The sequence below is a fragment of the Aspergillus neoniger genome (genome assembly GCF_003184625.1).
Source record: "Aspergillus neoniger CBS 115656 unplaced genomic scaffold BO87scaffold_2, whole genome shotgun sequence".
Taxonomy (NCBI): domain Eukaryota; kingdom Fungi; phylum Ascomycota; class Eurotiomycetes; order Eurotiales; family Aspergillaceae; genus Aspergillus; species Aspergillus neoniger.
Genome location: NW_020291130.1, coordinates 474,878 through 494,403, shown reverse-complemented (window position 1 = coordinate 494,403; position 19,526 = coordinate 474,878). Strand labels below are relative to the sequence as shown.

General features: G+C 49.7%; 8 protein-coding genes across 8 annotated transcripts in view; 4 read left to right on the top strand and 4 right to left on the bottom strand.

The window, feature by feature from the left end:
- Positions 1-478, bottom strand: part of cspA (putative cell surface protein) — a gene marked incomplete at both ends in the record, with an annotated part of 858 nt that extends 380 nt beyond the window's left edge. The window contains 3 exons of the mRNA XM_025624593.1: positions 5-250; positions 307-343; positions 404-478. Coding sequence (XP_025484597.1) covers positions 5-250; positions 307-343; positions 404-478 — 358 coding nt within the window. The remainder of the gene's footprint in view (positions 1-4; positions 251-306; positions 344-403) is intronic.
- Positions 479-2,013: 1,535 nt separating this feature from the next.
- BO87DRAFT_412077 (DNA primase subunit PRI1) lies at positions 2,014-3,900 on the top strand. The gene is made up of 3 exons (XM_025626481.1): positions 2,014-2,281; positions 2,343-2,540; positions 2,599-3,900. Exons 1-3 carry the CDS (start codon positions 2,067-2,069, stop codon positions 3,728-3,730), a joined length of 1,545 nt encoding a protein of 514 aa, XP_025484596.1. The 5' UTR covers positions 2,014-2,066; the 3' UTR covers positions 3,731-3,900.
- A 44-nt stretch (positions 3,901-3,944) lies between these two features.
- Positions 3,945-5,920, top strand: BO87DRAFT_77413 (beta-lactamase/transpeptidase-like protein). The gene is made up of 4 exons (XM_025629550.1): positions 3,945-4,253; positions 4,323-4,940; positions 4,995-5,323; positions 5,386-5,920. Exons 1-4 carry the CDS (start codon positions 4,122-4,124, stop codon positions 5,777-5,779), a joined length of 1,473 nt encoding a protein of 490 aa, XP_025484595.1. The 5' UTR covers positions 3,945-4,121; the 3' UTR covers positions 5,780-5,920.
- Positions 5,796-7,340, bottom strand: BO87DRAFT_372331 (MAM33 family protein). The gene is made up of 5 exons (XM_025622255.1): positions 7,089-7,340; positions 6,792-6,913; positions 6,673-6,731; positions 6,073-6,599; positions 5,796-6,016 (listed from the first exon to the last, which is right to left on the bottom strand). The coding sequence occupies exons 1-5, from the start codon at positions 7,285-7,287 to the stop codon at positions 5,991-5,993; spliced, it is 933 nt and encodes a 310-aa protein (XP_025484594.1). The 5' UTR covers positions 7,288-7,340; the 3' UTR covers positions 5,796-5,990.
- Positions 7,341-7,545: 205 nt separating this feature from the next.
- Positions 7,546-8,449, bottom strand: BO87DRAFT_372330 (translation machinery-associated protein 16). Its single transcript, XM_025622254.1, has 3 exons — positions 8,205-8,449; positions 8,055-8,139; positions 7,546-7,995 (listed from the first exon to the last, which is right to left on the bottom strand). Exons 1-3 carry the CDS (start codon positions 8,371-8,373, stop codon positions 7,713-7,715), a joined length of 537 nt encoding a protein of 178 aa, XP_025484593.1. The 5' UTR covers positions 8,374-8,449; the 3' UTR covers positions 7,546-7,712.
- A 149-nt stretch (positions 8,450-8,598) lies between these two features.
- BO87DRAFT_348914 (putative exonuclease) lies at positions 8,599-11,559 on the top strand. Its single transcript, XM_025620996.1, has 3 exons — positions 8,599-8,833; positions 8,892-9,039; positions 9,096-11,559. Exons 1-3 carry the CDS (start codon positions 8,821-8,823, stop codon positions 11,191-11,193), a joined length of 2,259 nt encoding a protein of 752 aa, XP_025484592.1. The 5' UTR covers positions 8,599-8,820; the 3' UTR covers positions 11,194-11,559.
- Positions 11,560-12,938: 1,379 nt separating this feature from the next.
- On the top strand, positions 12,939-14,275 carry BO87DRAFT_77351 (Fig1 domain-containing protein). Its single transcript, XM_025629549.1, has 4 exons — positions 12,939-13,072; positions 13,138-13,206; positions 13,259-13,586; positions 13,643-14,275. Exons 1-4 carry the CDS (start codon positions 13,045-13,047, stop codon positions 14,013-14,015), a joined length of 798 nt encoding a protein of 265 aa, XP_025484591.1. The 5' UTR covers positions 12,939-13,044; the 3' UTR covers positions 14,016-14,275.
- Positions 14,276-14,857: 582 nt separating this feature from the next.
- BO87DRAFT_348907 (MFS transporter) lies at positions 14,858-17,208 on the bottom strand (the record flags this gene model as incomplete). Its single annotated transcript, XM_025620995.1, has 5 exons — positions 16,445-17,208; positions 16,188-16,374; positions 15,622-16,118; positions 14,946-15,528; positions 14,858-14,886 (listed from the first exon to the last, which is right to left on the bottom strand). The coding sequence occupies exons 1-5, from the start codon at positions 16,763-16,765 to the stop codon at positions 14,858-14,860; spliced, it is 1,617 nt and encodes a 538-aa protein (XP_025484590.1). The 5' UTR covers positions 16,766-17,208.
- Positions 17,209-19,526: the final 2,318 nt, after the last annotated feature.

The following is a 19,526-nucleotide window of genomic DNA, read 5'->3' as shown; positions in this document are numbered from 1 at the left end:
TGACTGGTAGTCGGCTTGATAGGGGCCGTTCCATGACTGGTAGTCGGCTTGATAGGAGCTGTTCCATGACTGGTAGTCGGCTTGATAGGGGCCGTACCATGACTGGTGGTAGGCTTGATAGGAGCAGTGCCATGACTGGTGGTAGGCTTAATAGGAGCAGTCCCATGGCTGGTGGTAGGCTTGGGCTGAGGCGCAGTACCAGTAGGAAACTGGATAGGAGGAGGGGGAGGCGGGGCCGTACCAGTACCCACTGTACAAGAATTAGAGACGATCATAAGCAGTAGGGGAATTGGGCATATCTCTTACCAGGGTAGTTGGGGCCGACGACGGTTTTGATGTCAGGCTATCGAAGTTCATGTCAGCATGTGCAAGACAATCAGTGTCAGGATGAGTTCCAGCATACCTCTCCACCGCGGGCAATGACTCCTGCCAGAGCCGGGCCAGCAAAGGCCAGTAATGCGACACCTCCCTTGACCATTTCGATTATCGATACTCAGACCGGTTAATAAAAGCGAACACCACAACACAACTTTTTAGGCGAAACGAGTGGAAATTGAAACAGCGAGTGACTCCCAGATGTAATACGAAAAGGAAACGGAAGCATGTCAAGGAAGCAGGGAGGCCTGCCCTTTAAATCTTTCATTGTTGAATCTTCCAACCGTTTCCGTGGCCATAGCTCGTGCATGATGGCGATAATGCCACAGTAGGATCCAATGAAAAACAGATCATCGCGCAATAGACGCTCGGTCCAGGAGAAAAAAGCTAGATTTGCTGCTCAACGCCAGGAGCTAGCAAGCTGCGTTGTAAATTAGAGTTAGGCAAACCATGGATTGTGAAGGAACCGATGTAATGGGAGAGGGAAAGTCCTGCCTGGAGAAGTTGTTGGGAGTGTCGCATTCCGTCGTATCATTAACATCAAGGCCCACAATGCTCACATCAGGGTCTTCACGATGCAAATTTGGAGAGAGTCCAATAGATGAAAGAACATAGTGGTGGCGTCATCACTCCAATAGAAAATTATTTCTCTGTATCACAGGAACTTCCTCGCACCGATAGCCCTACGTAAAGCTGGTGAACACCACCTATAGAATGAAGGGTTAACGAGCGGCTGACTATGCTCCATTCTCACAGATGACAACTACCATGGCATTGACGGCATACGTCCTTAGCAATATTGAGTACTCTGCTGTCCCTCAAGCTGTAGGGTCCCATAGACTCCCAAAACATCCGCGGGCTTCGATGGGATACCCCGGATGGTGGATACTCAATGGGTACTTCTGCAACGTTGCATTTCATGGATAAAATTCAGGGCGGTGGGGAAAGCCCTGGAACTTCAGAGTAAAAAAAACAAGGAAGAGAAGAATCAAATCGAGCAGCTGGGGATGCCTCCACAGCATGTTGAGGCTGCTGTGGGTATCGTCTGAGAGTAACTGGCAAGCATGGGGGATACCCTTGAGCTCACTTTGGGGGAGACCAGTTGTTACCACACAAGGATCCAACTGGAGTGGCTCGAGTCAGGCTGAATCAGCTAAGACATCAATGAGTCAACAAGATGGTGTAGCCGGATCAGGCTAAGAAGGCCAACTAGAGGATATAGATAGATTCAGTGTGTTGATGAGAGCCTTCAGGTTCCATAGGGCCCGAAGTTCATCCTCATGGGTCAGGGCAGTATACACGTCATCCACCTTTGATTACGAGAAAAGTCCAATGAAACAGCGTCAGCAGATACCGCAAACGGCCAGAACTCTGCCAGGGTGTTCCTGATCACGCAGGGGTGGACCCAAAGATGATGAGGTTGTAGCAGGCAAAGAAGTGGTTGTCGTCGTTGAGGCCATACTTCGGTACCTTGCTGAGTAATCGCCGTTTGCGGATGTAACCACTCACGTGATATGTAGCTTCTTCCGCCCCGAAGCAGCAGATGAGGTAGGGCTTAGGGCTGCCGGGGAACACGCCGATCGCGTTGGGCAACGCGTCGCGACGCGTGGGTTTAATGAGTTGACGATGATGGATGTGGATTGAAGCGCTCATGCAACTCACCACAGCTTAGCACTACGTCAACATTCGGAATGCCTCACTCAGTATCTTCGCAGGACTCATCTGCTGATCGCAAGGATGATGAACTTATGCCTGACGCTCCTCCTACGGAGACAGCATCGGCAAACCAGGAGGACAATGCAGCCGCAGGAGTGAAACTTGAAGACCTATTTAACGATGATGACGATGATGAATACCCAGCCTCTAGTGCACCAGAGACGCAAAATGGTGCTTCATCTGCTCCGGAGTAAGTATACATGCTGCGATATCTCGTAAAATAGAGCATTAATTTAACTGAGATTAAACAGACCTGCTGCTGCTCCGGGGCCCCAGGTTGATACCGATACAATGCTTGCGTTCTATCAACGCCTCTTTCCTTTTCGCTATCTTTTCCAATGGTTGAACCATGGCATTGTCCCATCCCCAGACTTCGGAAACCGTGAATTCGCCCTTACCCTCCAAAACGATGCCTACCTGCGGTACCAGTCATATGCAACTGCGGATCTGTGAGTCCAAGAGTCCTCTATTGTCATTTTTCAAGGTCCTAACGTTTCCATATCATAGGTTCCGTAAAGATATCCTGAAAATGAACCCCTCTCGGTTTGAAATTGGGCCTGTCTACAACACGAACCCGCGCGACAGGAAGACGCTCCGAGGTGGCCAGATGAAGCCGATCGCCAAAGAATTGGTATTCGATATCGATCTTACGGATTACGATGACATCAGATCCTGTTGTGAAAAGGCAAACATTTGTAGCAAGTGCTGGGCCTTTGTCACTATGGCAATGAAAGTCGTCGACACAGCGCTACGTGAAGATTTTGGTTTCGAGCACATATTATGGGTCTATTCTGGTCGTCGTGGTGCCCACGCCTGGGTTTGCGACCCCCGTGCGCGCAGCCTTCCAGATGATAGGAGAAGAGCCATCGCGGGCTACCTAGATGTCATCCGAGGAGGAAATTCGAGCGGAAAGCGGGTCAACCTCAAGCGGCCTCTGCATCCCCACATGTCTCGCAGTCTGGAGATACTAAAACCATACTTCGCTCAAACTACGCTGGTGGACCAGGAAACCTTCTCCAGCTCCGAGCAGACGCAACGTATTCTTTCATTGTTGCCCGATAAGGGATTGAATGAATCCTTACGGAAACGATGGGAGTCATCACCCGACCGCAGCAGTGCCAATAAATGGGCGGATATCGACGCCTTGGCCAAGACAGGCAAGAGCAGCACTCTCAACCCTACTACACTACGAGATGCAAAGCAAGACATTGTTCTCGAGTACACCTATCCACGTCTGGATTCCGAGGTCAGCAAAAAGATGATCCACTTGCTCAAGAGTCCATTTGTCATTCACCCCGGCACTGGTCGCGTGTGTGTTCCGATAGACGCCCGAAAGGCGGAACAATTTGACCCTCTCTCGGTGCCTACGGTTACGGAGCTACTTGCGGAGATCGATGCATGGGATGCGGAGCATCCGAGCAATAATGCAGGTCCGGAAGTGGCGGATGGCGAAGGCAGTGTACCCGAATCTGATGCTAGGGGGAGTCGCAGACTGCAAGACTATGAAAAGACGAGTCTGAAGCCGTACGTCGACTACTTCCGCTCATTCATTGCCGGGCTTCTGAAAGAAGAGCGGACGGGCAAACGGGAAAGGGCCGACGATGCGACTGAGGTCAAGACCGAAAGCATGGAGTTCTAGACATTCTCTGCCAGTTCTATGTTGCGTGTTTGGCTTTGATCGTTGATTCGGATTAGCATGTCGGATATGATACATTTATGGGGAACGGGATTGGCGTCATCGTGCATTGCAAAGGCTGGACACGCTGGAGTTTACTTTTATTTTTCTAGGTCACTGCAACCTTATTCATCATTCCGTAAATAATCAGTTTTTTTTTTTTTTTTTGTGTCATATTCTCAGAACTGTTCCTCGGCACATAGTCCTGACTGTCACCCTAAGCTTCTTCAATTGGAATGCGGAGCTCCGACGGGAAACCTCATGTCAGCCTCAACCCCGCGCCGACGATGCTCTCAACTCCTTAGATGAGAGACCTTGGCTCGATCGTAAGCTTCAATCATCATGCCAGGCAAACATGGCAGCAGACAACACCACTGCCAACCCGCTAGATGAGCGGTTCGAGACCCTCGTCCAAGAAACATTGGACTACTGGCACGTCCCAGGCATTTCAATCGCAGTAGTCGATGGAGACAACACCTGGGCCAAGGCAGGTGTCTCATACATCCCCAACGATCGAGACAACATACAAGAATAAATTATTAACCGATAAACACAGGGCTATGGCATCGCAGCCTTCCCCGCTGAGCCCGTAACTCCCTCTACGCTCTTCTACGCCGGAAGCACCACCAAAGCCTTCACCGCAGCCCTGATGGCCACCATCGTCGAAGATGACGACAACTTCCCCCAAGTACACTGGGATACGCCCATCAGCCAGCTCAACCGCGACGACTTCGTGCTACATGACGAGCACGCATCCGAACACACCACCATCGAAGATGCCCTATCTCATCGCTCAGGCCTCCCCCGTCACGATCAAGCCTACGGCAACCGTCTCACCCGCGACGAAGCCGTACGAACAATAGTGCGCCAGCTGCGCCATCTCCCATTGACCGCCCCTCCGCGCACCAAGCTCCAATACTGCAACCTCATGTACGTCGTCGTCTCCCATGTTATCGAGACCCTCACCGGCGGAGAATGGCTAGGCGACACCCTAGCCCGCACCATCTGGCATCCCCTCGGCATGAAATCTACCTACTTTAACCTCAATGACGCCAAATCATCCCCTCACCACCTGGCCCGAGGATACTACCATACCCCCAGCGACGGCGACAATGACAATGACAGCAACCACTACAACGAAGTCCCCTGGATGTCACTAGACGAAATTTCCGGCGCCGGGAGCATCATCAGCAACGTCCTCGACTACGCAAAATGGGCGCGCGCATTACTCTACCAAACAGAGCCCCTATCGCCAGCCGTATACAAAGCGATCTTCGAACCGCGGACTTTACTACCCTCGGAGGAGCCGTTCACGGGCCCGCGCGCATACGCTCTGGGTTGGTACACGGGCGTGTACCAAGGCGTGCAGTTCTTCGAGCATACGGGGGGCATGAATGCGTTTGGGGCGGAGGTAATCTTGTTCCCGAGTTTGAAATACGCGGTTGTCATGCTGGCCAATACAGCCGGGACGTCGAATTACGCGCAGAAGGCGTTGGCGTTTCGGTTGGTGGATGAGAAGCTAGGTGTGCCGGTTGAGAGGTTTGATTGGAATGCGAAGTATGTTATAAAGCAGAACGCCGCTCGTGATGTTTTTAATGCTAACAATTTTTTCTTTCCAGGAATATGGCGCATATAGAAGAGGAGAGGAAGAAAGCCCTTGATGCTATTCATAAGGCTCCCGCGCATGTGATACCGCATTCGTTGGAGCTAGGGGAATATGTGGGGACGTATGTGCACCCGGGCTATCAGACTGTTGAGATTTACCTTGATCAGTCGAAAACTATATTGCGCGCTGACCGGGATCGTACGACCTGGCCGGAGTATCTATCCTTTAAGCATGTTAATGGGGAGCATTTTCTCGCTATATCGGAGCATGTTGGAGACTTGGGGGCTTCTTTTCCTGATGTCTATGCGGCGGAGTTTCGCATCGGGGAGAAGGGGAAGCCATGCGCGCTTGGGGTAGCGTGGGAGAAGACTATGAAGGAGAAGATATGGTTTACGCGGTTGGATTGATTGTTTAGAGTGATTTATGCGTGTCTCGATTTAGAGAGGGGGAGTATCAATCATTTTAACAGTGGTACCTTGCGAGGTTCAACTGAGCATCTACTATTAATATACATGAGCACACTGCAGAAAACAGTGGCAGAATTATTGAAACATGATTCCGATATTTTCATGACGGATTGTCATAACCGTATTAGATTTTAAAGAACACCTTCCATGTTTAAGCGGAGACGAAGTTCTTGACGTCTGTGGAAAGTGTTAGCCAAGTATCATTTGTAGGGATCTAATAGGATGTCACGTACTCTCGAGCCAGCGAACGTACTCCTTCTGCTCCTTAACCTGGATGTAGTCGGGGATCATGTTGGCAAGCTCGGCGTTGATGCCCCTCTCATCGAGGTAGCGCTCGAGGAAGGTCTGCAGGTCCTCATCGAGGTTCTCGAAGGGAGGACCAGCGTACATGCTCTGTCTGGTCCAGTCCTTCTCGGCAGTCTGGGCGTGGGCCAGGTCGGACTTGTTGAAGTAGGAGACCTCCTCGATCTGGAACAGGCCGTCCTGAGCAACAGTCTGGATCAGGAGGGCGCCGTTGCTGGGCTTCTCAACGGTGATGTTGACACGGGCAGGGAAGCTAGGCTCAAGGTCGCGGTCCAACTCATCGCCTTCGCGGTCAGCGGGAGCGACGCGGTCCTCAGCGTGCTGAGAGACGTTGCCAGAGCGGCCCTGGTTGACGGGCTGGTGGCCTCCGAAGTCCATCTCATCGAGAGCAGCATCATCGAAGTCCTCCTGCTCGCTAAGGTTCTGAAGGTCGGCGACAGTGAAGGTGAGGCGGATCCTAATGATTGAACGAACAGTGAGAAGAAATGTCACAGTAGAGGGGGGGAAAGATTAGTAACACGGGTACTTACTCCTCGTTGCCGAACTTCTTCGTCAGGACAACCTCCTGCTCACCAGGGACGTCCTTGACCTGTTCACCAGTATATTAGCTTTGATCGACGGCTTATAGGATATCCAGCGAAGAGCGTACCTCCCAAGAGTTGTTCTGAAGAACATACTGGATGTTCTGAACGGAGGACTCGAGGTCCTCAAGGCCAGAAGCCTTCTCGTGCTTCAGTTCGTCCTCAAGCTTGGCGACGAGCTCAACATCGCCTACAATCATCGAAAGGCCCATGTTAGCATGACTTTTCCATAGATCCGCAATTGACAATTGACAACAGGGTTCTGTCTCATTCTGCCACGAGAAAAGAGTAAAGCACAAAGACTCATTCAATCACTGTTCTCCGGAAAGTTTTCCTACACAAGCCAATAACTCATATATTCTTACCTTCGGCAGGGGACTGCTTAAAAGCGCGGGACGTCGAGAAAGCAGCATAGGAAGGTCTCGTAATCTGCTTCAGAGAAGACTGGAAGGCATTCTTGGGGACCGCGGACACCGGCCGGGAAATGGCGGAGCGGGAAGAGACAGCGACAGAGCGCGAGATGGTGCGAGGCACGGAGCGAGCGAGAGTGCGGAGGGACAACATTTTGAAGGATTGAGGATGAAAATGGAAAGTGGCAGGAGAAGAGGAAGAAATGGACGGATGATGAAGAATCGGAAAAGAAGACAAGCTGATGATGGATGATGTTACCGCCCGCCAAGACTGGAGCTCTGCAATGAACTGCCAGGCCAATCACCGGTCGCAATGCGGGACCCTTACCATCCATCGCATTTCGGCATCATGAAGTTACAACTACGTAGTCATGGTTTGGATGATACTGTAATGAGAAGCATTCTGGTTACCCTCGAGGCTTTAATGGACATTATACAGCTACAAAAAAATGATTCAACAGCTTTTGTAAAAATCTATGTGCAATCGTAACGCCGTTATGCCATCCATCTCCGCGCATACTGCGAATCTTCGATCTCCCAAAATGAAAACGCAGAAAGAAAACTAGAACTTTTTACGTCTCATGACATGCCCTTCGGCGGGAATACTGAAGGTTGTTTCGATCCATCCTTAGTGATGCGAATGAACTTCATCGTGCTCAGTCCAGACCAGTCTCCGTTCCACGAGGCGAGGGCTTTGAGAACACTCTCGTCGCTAAAGTCGGGCATCCAAAATCCCGTCTTAAACTCGCGATTCTCAACGTCTGTTCGCTGCAACAATGCTTCTTCGCGCTTGCTGGGTGGTCTGCCTTTCCGTCTCTCGCTCTGTAGTTGTTCAATCTCGGGCACGCTGCGGTTGATGTACCTATAGTTGAAGATCGTAAGTATATGCGATTTTCGCGATTGACGAACAGTGCGGCGCACCTGACAACGATGTCCTTCATTTCATCCTCTGACATCGGAGCTTGGCCTTCTGGGACACTCTCGTGGAAATAGGCGATACGTTCCACTAAACAGGAGAAACATTAGTTATCGCAACATCGAAGCACAAAATCCCAACGAGAATTGCCGTACCATATGTCTGTCTGGCCCGCGACATATTGGCGGAGACACGAGCGACTCGATCTTCTCTGGCATTGGCTCGGCGCAGTCTTCTGGCATCTCTGCTAAACTCGTGGAGAGCCTCAACAGCGCCTCTCTTCTTGGCAATATGCTTGGTAACTTTCTGGAAAGTCTTCGGCATGGTGGGCAAATGGTTTGATCGGATTCTTGGCTCCTTCCACAACGAATGAAGAGAAACTTTTGATCCGACAGTCAAAAGTCGAATTTCATCTTTTGCGGAGGATTTCTTTTTTCTCCGGCAGAATCTAAAGGCGGTGATATAAGGTGGCGGCACCGCCTCGACAAGACCAATCAGGGGAGCGGATGGATGGGGCCTCCCCATCGCGTTCCTTGCGCGTCAGAGGGACCAGGGAGGTAACATTCCAATCTTGTTGTCTGGGTCATCCTCATTTCGCGACTGTTTAGGTGCTGGTTAGGCCTGGTGCATGCTACCGAGCACTGATGTCCTCTAATTCCCATGTCCGTCGTCAAAATTGACCTCTAAGCACCAACAGACACCAGTTGATGTCTGTTTCGGCGGTGCTACTTCCCTGAACGAGGAGTATTCGGTCTTCTAAGGACGCTGACAATGGGCATTAAAGGTATGCTTCTTATTGCCCTTGACTTGCGAAGTGCTGCATTTGCTTACACACAATACAGGGCTTCATGGCCTGCTCAAATCGATCCAAAAACCATGTCACCTGAAAAAGTTTAGTGGGCAGACCCTGGGAATCGATGCATATGGATGGCTACATCGAGGCACTGTCGCCTGCGCGGTGGACTTGGTTTTGGAAAGGCCTACTAGGAAGTACGTTCATAGCTAATAAGGCTGTATGTCACCATCCCTTTCTCACAGTATCGCAGACACATCGACTTCGTCTTGAATCGAGTCCGCATGCTCCTCTACTTCGGGGTAACTCCATATCTTGTATTCGACGGCGATGAGCTGCCAAGCAAGGCTGGAACCGAGGTGGAGCGTCAAAAGAGACGGCAGGACAGCAAAGCCCTCGGTTTGGAACTCCAGCGAAAAGGGCGGATCGCAGAGGCATACCAGGAACTGCAGAAGGCCGTTGACGTGACGCCCTTGATGGCGCGGGAGTTAATAGAGGAACTGAAGAAGATAGATGTCCAATATGTTGTGGCTCCGTACGAGGCAGATGCGCAACTGGCCTACCTGGAACAGCAAGGCATTATTGCTGGTATCATTTCAGAGGATTCTGATCTGCTCGTCTTTGGTGCAAAGCGGTTGTTATCCAAGCTCGACCAACATGGCGACTGCATTGAGATCAACCGTGCTGACTTTTCGGCCTGCCGAGAGGTAAGTCTGATCGGGTGGACAGACGCCGATTTTCGAAGGATGTGCATCCTCAGTGGCTGCGATTATCTCCCCAACATTGCACGCTTAGGATTGAAGACAGCCTACCGAAGCATTCGGAAGTACAAGAACGTAGAACGGGCGTTGCGGATGCTTCAGTTTGACGGTCAATACCACGTTCCCTCCGATTACCTGGACAACTTCAGACAGGCGGAGCTTACGTTCCTCTATCAGAGGGTATATTGTCCGAAAGCTGGGAAACTGGTCACCCTAACACCGCCTGAGGCTGATGTCAAGTTGGAAGAACTCACGTTTATCGGTGGTGACGTGGAACCTGACGTTGCGGTCGGAGTTGCTCGTGGCGATCTCGACCCGACGACAAAGGAACGTCTTGTACTAAAGCCATCACTCGCAGCTAAGCCGGCCGATAAGAGGCTGACCAACACGATAAGCCGTCGACAGACCCTGGGCTCGTCTGCTGAACTCAAGCCAAACAAGCCGATCAACTCCTTCTTCACCCCCAAGCGCGTTCCCTTGGCAGAGTTGGACCCGAATAGTCTCAGCCCCTCTCCCAGCCAACAACGGCTGCTACAACGCCATGTGAACAGCTCTTGGGACAGTGTTCCTGCACCATCACGGCCAGCACTCATGCGATCTGCGTCATCAGTCGGGTCGTCAAACCGGGCTTCTAGCCCTTTGATTAGAAGTGTGGAGCGTAATGCCTTCCTGGCACATGCCTCCAGAACATCGAATTTGCAGCCCGCTAAGCGGCAGCGACTATGTTCTGATGCAGAGGAAGCTAACCTCCCGAATCCCCCGGATTCCCGCAGCAGATTCTTCTCCGGCAGTGTTAACGATGCTAGTCCAAGCGCACAGAAGGCTACCCGCACCAAGAAGGCGCGCAAGTCTACCTTGGACGTCTTCTCCGATGACTCTGCAGAAGACCTCATGACACAGCTGCCAGACCCGAGCCAAGCGACTGAAACTCCAAATCGTGTTAATTCATCCTCCATCGATGACAGGTCCATTCAAACGCCTGCTGCAGCTACTTCTGAGCTGGGTGCTCCTGAGTCCCCTGCGGAAGACTGCAAAGAGCAAACTCAAGAGCAGAATTCATCCACTTCTGAACAAGCTTCGGAGAAGAGATCGGATGATGCTGGCGACGGCTATACACCGAACCTTTTGCCTGTCGCAAAGTCTCCCACGCTTTCAAAATACGTCTTCCAGGCCGGAACTGCTGGTGTGGGTAATCGAAATGATAAGCTTGGTGGTAAGGGTCATCAGTCAGGTTCCTTAAATGAGCACAAGGCGACTACCGGAGTGCGGCACGGCTTGTTGGGAACACCTCCCAGACGTCAGCGGACGACGCCATTGCAACGGCTAGGCCAAAGCGCCTTGGCTCGGTCTCGATCATTGAATTGTGTTTCGCCTTCCCTGGCAGCATTTAGAGCCTCCAAATCACCGGCAAAGAGCCCTGCAGTTCCAAAGCTTGATCACAAGCCTGTGCGAAATCTGGCAACTCCCAGTCAAGGCAGTGAAGACATGATCATTCCGGATAGTGAAGATGAAGAATCTGAGGGCGAGACCCGAGCCCCAGTGGGACTTGCCTCGTTTGATGTGCGACGATTCTCGTTCATGGGTAAATAGAATCTTGGGTTCTCGAGGTGCAATTACATCTTAGACATTGGCATTATTTGGAAGTATCTTACATGCGTGGAACCGGACCTACACTCGCTCTCCCTCGATGTGAAAGCCCTTTCTGGATTTCATTTCATGGCCTTCACGTTGCACCACTTGATTTTCCTATACATATAACATCGACTCTTATATGCGCTCGCCAGGGCCCTGTTTTGAAGACACAGGCTTGGACACCTGCTCCCGTTATGGGTCCTTACAGATTTTGATTATACTTGGCCATGCCGGAAAATTTGGTAGGCCTTCCGTGACAGGGCATTTGATAAATATCCTCTAGCCTTCCAGCGCTCTACACATACCACATCCAGTAGATGAATTATAATAATTAGATACCTCTTAAATAAAGCATTTGACTACTGTGGCCGTGGACCTGAACCAGTAGATACGCACGAGTAGTCATTGTAGGGTCCTCTCTGGAAGCACCTTGATTCTGGGCACGTGTTCGATATTCAAGTGGTCCCAATATATAAGGACTTTTGAGATTTACAATTACAAGTAAATGATGTTGTCTCGCAGCACCTAGCTTGGTGAAATGAGAGGCTTGGTGGGGAACGACAGAGTAACGCAGCTGCTACTAGTCGTGCAAGGGCTCGGTTCTCTATGCAGCGCGTTATCTAAAAAACAAGTATCATCGGTAAACAAATCTTAGTATCAGTAGCATTATAAGTATATCACTGCTAGCAATACCAATGAGCAACTACTGGTGCTGCTCCACTTTCGTGAATGTCAAAAATAACTCCTATTAGATGAATTGTATTAAACTGGTTAAATATATATACTATCCAGTACAGTACGACGCTAAAATGTGAGCAACAAGGCAGCTATTGCGAGCGTTGTGAGGATAAGAATGAGACTAGAATTAGCTCTAAAATAGCATTTGCAGTGCCAGCTGTGGGCGGATATAATTAGAAGATGATCCAAAAGTTAAGCAAGGTACCGATGGAGCAGGGTGTACTATTGAAATTGATTCTTGATTTCCGAATTGGAGGCTGGACCGATCAGGTGCCGATAAGCCAGTGGGGCTGATCTGATCCGGCTAGCGTTATCGGTGGACACGATCAACCTGCCCGATCTGGACAAGCGCCAGTAACGGATAAGAATACAGCAGGCGGTGAGGGATGGTTACCGGGGAACGGGAGGCGGGCCAACGCGGTAAACAAAAGACCAGTGGCCCAGCCTCCCCCATTGGGCCACTTCCGCCCGTCAGTTAATTGTATACGCCCTTCCCAGCCTCCTCGATTATCACCACCATCATCGCCATCGCCATCCACCCTGCCGCTGCGCGATTCGAGGTTTTCGGAGGATTCGTTTAGCTACGAGCCATTTCTCCCTCTCCCTCTCCCCTTCACTCTCTTGCCCTTCCCCATCTTCCCCCCTCCCATATTCCACTTGCCTCTTTTCGGCATACTGCAACCCATCTATCTCAACCCACAAGACCGATTCGTTACTTTTTCTCTGCATTCTGACTGCCCTTAGATCTGTCAGGGTCCAACGTGGGACAAGGGAATTATCCATTCTTTCCATCTCCCGCATTGACACATTCCCAATACTCCATCGCCCACGAGATCCGTCACATTCCATTCCAACCATATCGGTGCTCTCCCTCACCAAGCGCGTGCTCCGCCTTGCGACCCTATCGACAGTCGACTCGGGGCCCTGTCCCTACCACAATAGCTATACCGCTCGTCGTCGGGTGGTGTCCGACAGAGTGAGCCGCACCGGACATTCAACACTCCTTCTCGGAGTCCCGAGAAGCGAGTTGGACTGGACAGAAAGAGGAATACGAAGAACATATCGCCCTAGATGCCGGGACTAACAGCGAAGCTACCCCGTATGTCTACATTACGTGCCTCCATGTTGGATATTTCTCTAGAGATACTGACTGTCGATATTTAGGGGTTCTGCAACTGGTCGGGTACCACCATGTGTTGATGATTATCATCGCGGTGGCGATCATCCTACTATGTGAGCAGTCATTTGCCGACTCTCCCCAACAATGCGACTAACTCTGTTCCAGCGTTACTATTAGCAGGATGCTCATCGTCCTCCCCGCAGATCCCCGACATCTTCCTGATCTCCATGTACTATGAGCGCTACAAACCAACTTTCAACCTCGCTCAGGTAGATCCGGGGGTAGTGACAGCAACAGCAAATATTGTGGGAGGAGCCGAGATGGAAGTCCGTGTGGGTTATTTTGGCATCTGTGTACAGCCAGACGCCGGATCCTACATTTGCAATTCGAATGCGACAGCATTGGCGGAGATTGTCACAGTCGACCAAGATCCGTTGAACCTGATTTGGGTAGCGTCGACGTTCAAAGATGCAGTCGTCTTCCCATATCTTCTGTACGTTCTCACCTTCCACCCTCAAAAAGTTGTTTTGACTTACCGTTACAATATAGAATTCTTGCCGTCATTCTCGCTTTCTTCTGCTTCGTCATCCTCGCCACCTTCCCTGGATGGCACGACGAGCTAGACCCCAGCGGTTCCGAGATCGAAGCCAGGCCGATTCCGTCGCGACCTGTATCCCAAGCAGCACTAGCCTTGACTTTTGTAGCCTCGGTCTTCGTCCTTGTGTCCGTACTATGGCAGCACACCGCATCCGTAGCCGCCAGCACGATAGTTCAGGATCTGGGCAACGGAAGTGTCAAGAGTGGTGTGGGTACATCTGCTATGGTTCTCGGCTGGTTTGGATTTGGGCTTCTGGTGGTCGTGACGATAGGACTGCTAGTGATGATTCTGAGCGTCAAACTGATCCAGCAGTTGACGGACTAGCATGATCTCTTTTCGCTGTTTTTCTTTCTTGTTTTGATGCTGCATTATATCTGCTTGGATTGGTTTTGGTTTCTTTCCCCCGGACATATTACACCCCGATTCCCCTTCCCCAACGACACGACACGAATACACACGACCAACCCAGCAAAACGAATAATCACGACCCACACCTACACCCACCCTTCCAACTCGAAACGATTGAATTTTGTTATGGATCTTTTTACGGCACATGGATTACGGATATGGATTGCTATGGACTACAATGGATATGGAAATACGGGATTCATGAAGAAATGCATAATGAGCATTATTGTCATCACCATCACCATGATAACATATTTGAGACCGTCTGTTTTTAAGTGTCTCGCCCGGATGAACAAAGATTATATTCACTACATGTTGAAAACCAAATGATTGATTGAATCACTGCCAAATATTCCCCGTTGTCCTTTCTTGTTTTATGTACATTCTGTCGGCTTTGCCTTGGATTTTGCTCATGGATGGTTCTCGTTGTTATGGTTAGTATTGATGATTGATCATGTATAAAAGATGATATAGTTCCCGCGATTGGTTGCACGATTGTTTTAAATTTCTTAGTCTAGATGTAAGTAATTGCAAATGCAAATGCAATGCACAATACACGATATACAATATGCAGACGATACAACACGCACATATCATTTCCATTATCCTCGGGGTATTATAATATACGAAATACTTTTATACAACGCGCCATATGAAAAAACCATCAAGTCATAACCATCATGAGCATACAAAACAACCCTATACATAACAATCACACCAACCCCACCCATTTCCATCAAATATCATGTCTCGCATACCTACTCGCCATCCTCAACCTCCTCCCAAACTTCAACAACACAAACGGAAACGGCACAAATAGCACACACAAACACCCGAGCAACGTACACGCCCACCCAACCCCCAAATTATGAAACATAGCGGAAGCAAACAACGGAAACCCCGCACCAAACGACGATCTCAAGAAATCATTGCCCGCCAGCACCGACGCCGCATACTTCGGATACGCATGCGCCTGGTAACAGAAAATGCAATTGAAAATAAGACACCCACCGACGGCGAAGAACATCGACGCAATGATGGGCACGATCCAATGCACGGAGGCGAATTGGCCCGTCCAGCCGAACCAAAACAGCGAGATGGGGAGGGCGAAGCATCCGACGCAGGCTGGGGGCAGCTGTCGTTCCGGTGTGATGTTCCAGTTCTCGTCGAAGTGTTTGGCTTGGTATTTCCATTTCCACCAGAAGTAGCAGGGGATGGTGATGGCGCAGGTGGAGATTAGGATGCCGAGGAAGGCGAGGCCGCTTTGGCCGGTGTTGAAGCCGTGGATTTCGCTGAAGATTATGGGGAAGGCTTCGAACCAGATGTAGAGGATGCCGTAGATGAGGGCGATGTAGAGGTTCATGATTAGGACGATGGGTTCGAAGAAGCAGAGTTCGAAGGGGCGGACGAGGGCTTCGAAGATTATGTCCTGTGTGAATGGGGTGTTGTTAGTGGGGGTGGACCGATTGTAGAGATTTGAGGAGGGAGGCGGGGGGGGGAGGGGGGGAGAGAGAGAGCTTACCATCTTCCTCATGTTGGCGACCTCGATCTCGGCTTCGCAGTGGTATTTAGAGTTGCCGGTGATCTGGCGGACACGACGAGCTCGCCGGTAGAGAATGTTGGGTGCAAATGTTTCCGGGAGGAAGAAGAATAGGAGAACCCAAGCAAAGCCGGAGACCCAGAGGAGCTGCCATATGGTCCATTTCCATCCTTCTGCTTGTGCTGCGAATCCGCCTACCAGGGGTCCTAGGACTGGTGCAGAGATGGCGAATGCTCCCCATATGATGATCATGTAGTCGCGCATCTTAGGGTTCCAGATATCACCCATGGATGCTGCGCCAGTGGCTAGAGCTGGGGATCCAATGAAGCCAGTAAGGAATCGAAAGGCTAGAAGCATTCCGAAGTTTGTAGCGTAGATGACGGCAAATTGGAAGAAGACGAAGACGAACAGTGTAAGGACGTACGTAGGGCTTCGGCCGACTGGAGGGAGTTCTGACAAGGGAGACCAGACCATTGGGCCTGTTATGCTATTAGTTACCATGATAGCTGATTTTGGGAAGGATGATAGCAGATGCTGCTAGTACATACCCAAGCCATATCCCAATACGAACAGTGTTAGTCCCAACGTGGCAGCCACACTGCTCACTCCGAACTGCTCACTGACGCCGGGGATGCCAGGGGTGTATATCGCCGAGCCGATGTAGATAGCGAACGTCAGAAGCCAGATTAAGCTGCTAACGAACAACTTCTTGAATGTGCTCCAGTTATGCGGATTCTATATGCCTGTCAGCACGAAATCAAGCTATCGGATGCAGGCGGAGACAGTGCATATGATTTATACCTACCTCAGGATCATCCGGCCCGCTCCAATCGATGACAAGTGATGCATTGGAATTTGGATGCGCTCCTTCTGCCCCGTCATGCCTAGCTGTCGACGCGGTTGATAGGCGACGTGATGCTCTGGACGCCTGCGAAAGAACAGTATAGAGACCGAGGTTTTCCTGATCGCTTTCAGAGGCTGCTGCTTCTTCATCTTTGACCTGTTTCTCTGTCTTCAGGTACTCGGTCCACATGCCCGTATCATCCTCTTCAGGGTAACGCAGCCATCTCTTCCTGCTGAAGATGCGTACTAGCTTCCCAAATGCTGAGTCTCGAATAGTTTCCATGATGTGGGAGGGCTAGTCGATCTCGGGGGCCCAAGGGAGCAACAAACACACTGATCCTATATCACCACGATACATCAGCGGAGACATAGTTACTTTATAAGAACAAGATGCAGTGGCAATCTGCAGCTATTAGAGCCATCCTCTGGTCAATGAACTCTAAAGCAAGTTTTAACAGGCGAACGTCCATCTCGGCCGGGGTCATAGCCGTAATGCCGGATATAGAGCCGTATATCCGACGGAAAGACCTGGGGCTGTCGACAGCTGGATGGGCGTTGATCCGTCGGATATAGCTACTGGTCTCGACTCTGAACCCTTGCATGACTTCATTTCCAATATGAGAAAGACTGTAGCACGTCACCCACCCCCTGATGAGTTGCATCGTAGCTTCGTGAGACTTCATGGCTGTGACGTCACGACTTGTTGAACGTTCATGCCGGCAGAAGATTTATCACTCGGAACTGTCCAGCTGAAGTTTGCTTATCAGTTGTTGCTTTGCAGATGCTAGTTATTCCTGTCAGGCGTTGGAATGGTGTGTTAACTATGCTCGGCATGTACAGCTCCTAACCGGTGTGTTGGGGTGGACGTCCAAGATTTGAAAGCACTCATTTCAGTAGGGGACCACCATAACAACCCCGATAATTTCAGCATTCGCGATCCAACAGCGAGTGCGAAGTGGGACACGCGCGAACCGGGGTTTCCGGTCCATGGACAGACATGATGGCGATGATGAAATAAAGTTTTGCAGATCTAGCACGCTTCCGGGAATGGCTCTAGTTGCTGCTAGCGAAATAGTTTACCCTTGACGCCCGGTAAGTTTCGCAGCTTGCTTCACGGCCATACCGTGAGAATTCCCATCGATAGTATCGCAGTTAACTTCTTGTTTGACCCACTTAGCTTGGTAAAGGGGCACATCGATACCTTTACTTCTCTGCGCACATCACCATTCTTGCATGCAGTAAGCAGCGCAATTAATGCCCACAGATCAGTCTATGCGACTATGCAGAACATCTCCTTTGTTGCCTTCGCATCATTCTGGCACATTAATGTGGCAAGCGTTTGTTCAACGACCAATGGGTGCTTCAAAACTCAGCTATGCCTTAAGGATAGTTAATCGGAAAAAGTGTCCAGGATACTGGCAGATAAGGCAATGTCACAGGGATATATATTCAGCGCAGTCAGTCCGATTCAGCTACCAACTTAGCACGAAGGACCGTCTCTATGAAATGAATTTGCATTTTAGCACAGTTACCACTTCCCCACACGGAAATTTCTATTGTAGATCCCAACTTGGGGTTTAGAAATATAGCCATTTCTTCTTGGAGTTGAAACAGGCGCCAATGGTATCCAGTGTAGAATGAGTCTTTCTTCAATCTCATTCTCCAACAAAGTTGTAGAACTTATGCTTGCTCCATCACAAGTAAGTCAAATGTTGAAAACAGATAAGGCCCAAACCAAAGATCATTGTGACGGACTCTAAATTAGGTAGGTAACAAGATATAGTATCGTAAAGGGACACACCTCCATTCTGAAGCAAGTTGATGTCGATAGAGGGCTTCCCTCAACTGAGACTGCATTGGGACATAGGAGACAGAACCCAACTCAAAGTAATATTGTGCCCTACGTGCTATTGTAGAAGATTAACCGAGCCACAGTAAACAGCCGATTTATTATAAAGGTTGGGCTCCATAGCCTGCATGGTCTTGCGTATAATGATAAAGATCGACGAATTGGAAACACAGTTGCATCTCCTGCGGGGTGCTGTGCAGGCTCTTTTGAACTGAATGTAACTCGTTACTAGAATCGCCTGTTAACTTATGTATATTGATAGGAAGCATTACTGTACTATGGATAGCAATACTACTATTCATTGAGGTTCGTTCGTATTTCGGAATATTAATTATTTTTCAATATTCATGCTCTACTCCCCAGTTCGAATACTATTCCATGTCCTACTATCAGACTGTAGAGGTAATGAAAAAGGAAGAGTAAATGGTCTCAGCATATACCCCAATACTATCTTATCGATCTACTGTTTTTATCACTAAACAGAGCTCACGCCTAACCCTAGACATGACTTCACCTACCAAGATGACAATAAGGGAACCGCCGATCAGGCATAAATTCAAAATGGCTTCTGGAATTACTATGGAACTGACTCAGTTATATGCAAGGCTGAGAGCTGGCTCCTGTCATTGGCAGCTGTCGTAGGCTACATAAGAGACAAGGCTATGTACATATCCGTTTTTGTGTCTCTGCGTATGCGACCTAAATGAAAACACATACTGCAGCTTGCATGGTCCAATCAAAATCAGGATCGCAAGCTAGAGAATATTTTCTCTAATCTCATTAACGCGTATATGCACAATAACTCAGTTATCGTGGTGCACCATGCACCATGCACTCATGGAAAAATGTACAGCAGACGCAAATATCACAGGCATACCACCACGTAGCCCCACAGACAAAAACTAGATAGGCAGCATAGATGACTTCGTGCATATAAGATAGAAAGGAAAAGATTGGAGTGCCTGATCACAGCTATTCGCAAGATTGACAATGCTCACATGGACGCTGATTCATACTTTTGAGATGTATCGATATACTGCGCTATGTAGTTCGATTTATTATAATGACCTATACTATCATTATAAAACATAATAGCTTAGGCTTAGCTAGAATCAATGCCGTTCTCGCTAAAGGAGGGTTTGAAATATGCATCTAATGCGGGGGATTTGGAGTAACCCCAAACAAAGATGCCGGC

What these genes read in the sequence shown, in the direction of transcription:
- BO87DRAFT_372331 (XM_025622255.1), bottom strand. Translation starts at nt 7,287, where the DNA reads ATGTTGTCCCTCCGCACTCTCGCTCGCTCCGTGCCTCGCACCATCTCG. An exon ending in AAGAAGTTCGGCAACGAGGA is followed by an intron (nt 6,600 to 6,672) that starts GTAAGTACCCGT and finishes TTCAATCATTAG; the next exon opens with GATCCGCCTCACCTTCACTG. An exon ending in GTACGTTCGCTGGCTCGAGA is followed by an intron (nt 6,017 to 6,072) that starts GTACGTGACATC and finishes CACTTTCCACAG; the next exon opens with ACGTCAAGAACTTCGTCTCC.
- BO87DRAFT_412077 (XM_025626481.1), top strand. Translation starts at nt 2,067, where the DNA reads ATGCCTCACTCAGTATCTTCGCAGGACTCATCTGCTGATCGCAAGGAT. An exon ending in GGTGCTTCATCTGCTCCGGA is followed by an intron (nt 2,282 to 2,342) that starts GTAAGTATACAT and finishes GAGATTAAACAG; the next exon opens with ACCTGCTGCTGCTCCGGGGC. An exon ending in TCATATGCAACTGCGGATCT is followed by an intron (nt 2,541 to 2,598) that starts GTGAGTCCAAGA and finishes TCCATATCATAG; the next exon opens with GTTCCGTAAAGATATCCTGA.
- BO87DRAFT_77351 (XM_025629549.1), top strand. Translation starts at nt 13,045, where the DNA reads ATGCCGGGACTAACAGCGAAGCTACCCC. An exon ending in ACTAACAGCGAAGCTACCCC is followed by an intron (nt 13,073 to 13,137) that starts GTATGTCTACAT and finishes GTCGATATTTAG; the next exon opens with GGGTTCTGCAACTGGTCGGG. An exon ending in GTCGTCTTCCCATATCTTCT is followed by an intron (nt 13,587 to 13,642) that starts GTACGTTCTCAC and finishes GTTACAATATAG; the next exon opens with AATTCTTGCCGTCATTCTCG.
- BO87DRAFT_77413 (XM_025629550.1), top strand. Translation starts at nt 4,122, where the DNA reads ATGGCAGCAGACAACACCACTGCCAACCCGCTAGATGAGCGGTTCGAG. An exon ending in CACTAGACGAAATTTCCGGC is followed by an intron (nt 4,941 to 4,994) that starts GCCGGGAGCATC and finishes GCGCGCGCATTA; the next exon opens with CTCTACCAAACAGAGCCCCT. An exon ending in AGGTTTGATTGGAATGCGAA is followed by an intron (nt 5,324 to 5,385) that starts GTATGTTATAAA and finishes TTTTCTTTCCAG; the next exon opens with GAATATGGCGCATATAGAAG.
- BO87DRAFT_348914 (XM_025620996.1), top strand. An exon ending in TTGGAAAGGCCTACTAGGAA is followed by an intron (nt 9,040 to 9,095) that starts GTACGTTCATAG and finishes ACAGTATCGCAG; the next exon opens with ACACATCGACTTCGTCTTGA.
- BO87DRAFT_372330 (XM_025622254.1), bottom strand. Translation starts at nt 8,373, where the DNA reads ATGCCGAAGACTTTCCAGAAAGTTACCAAGCATATTGCCAAGAAGAGA. An exon ending in GCGGGCCAGACAGACATATG is followed by an intron (nt 8,140 to 8,204) that starts GTACGGCAATTC and finishes TCTCCTGTTTAG; the next exon opens with TGGAACGTATCGCCTATTTC. An exon ending in ATGAAGGACATCGTTGTCAG is followed by an intron (nt 7,996 to 8,054) that starts GTGCGCCGCACT and finishes CTTCAACTATAG; the next exon opens with GTACATCAACCGCAGCGTGC.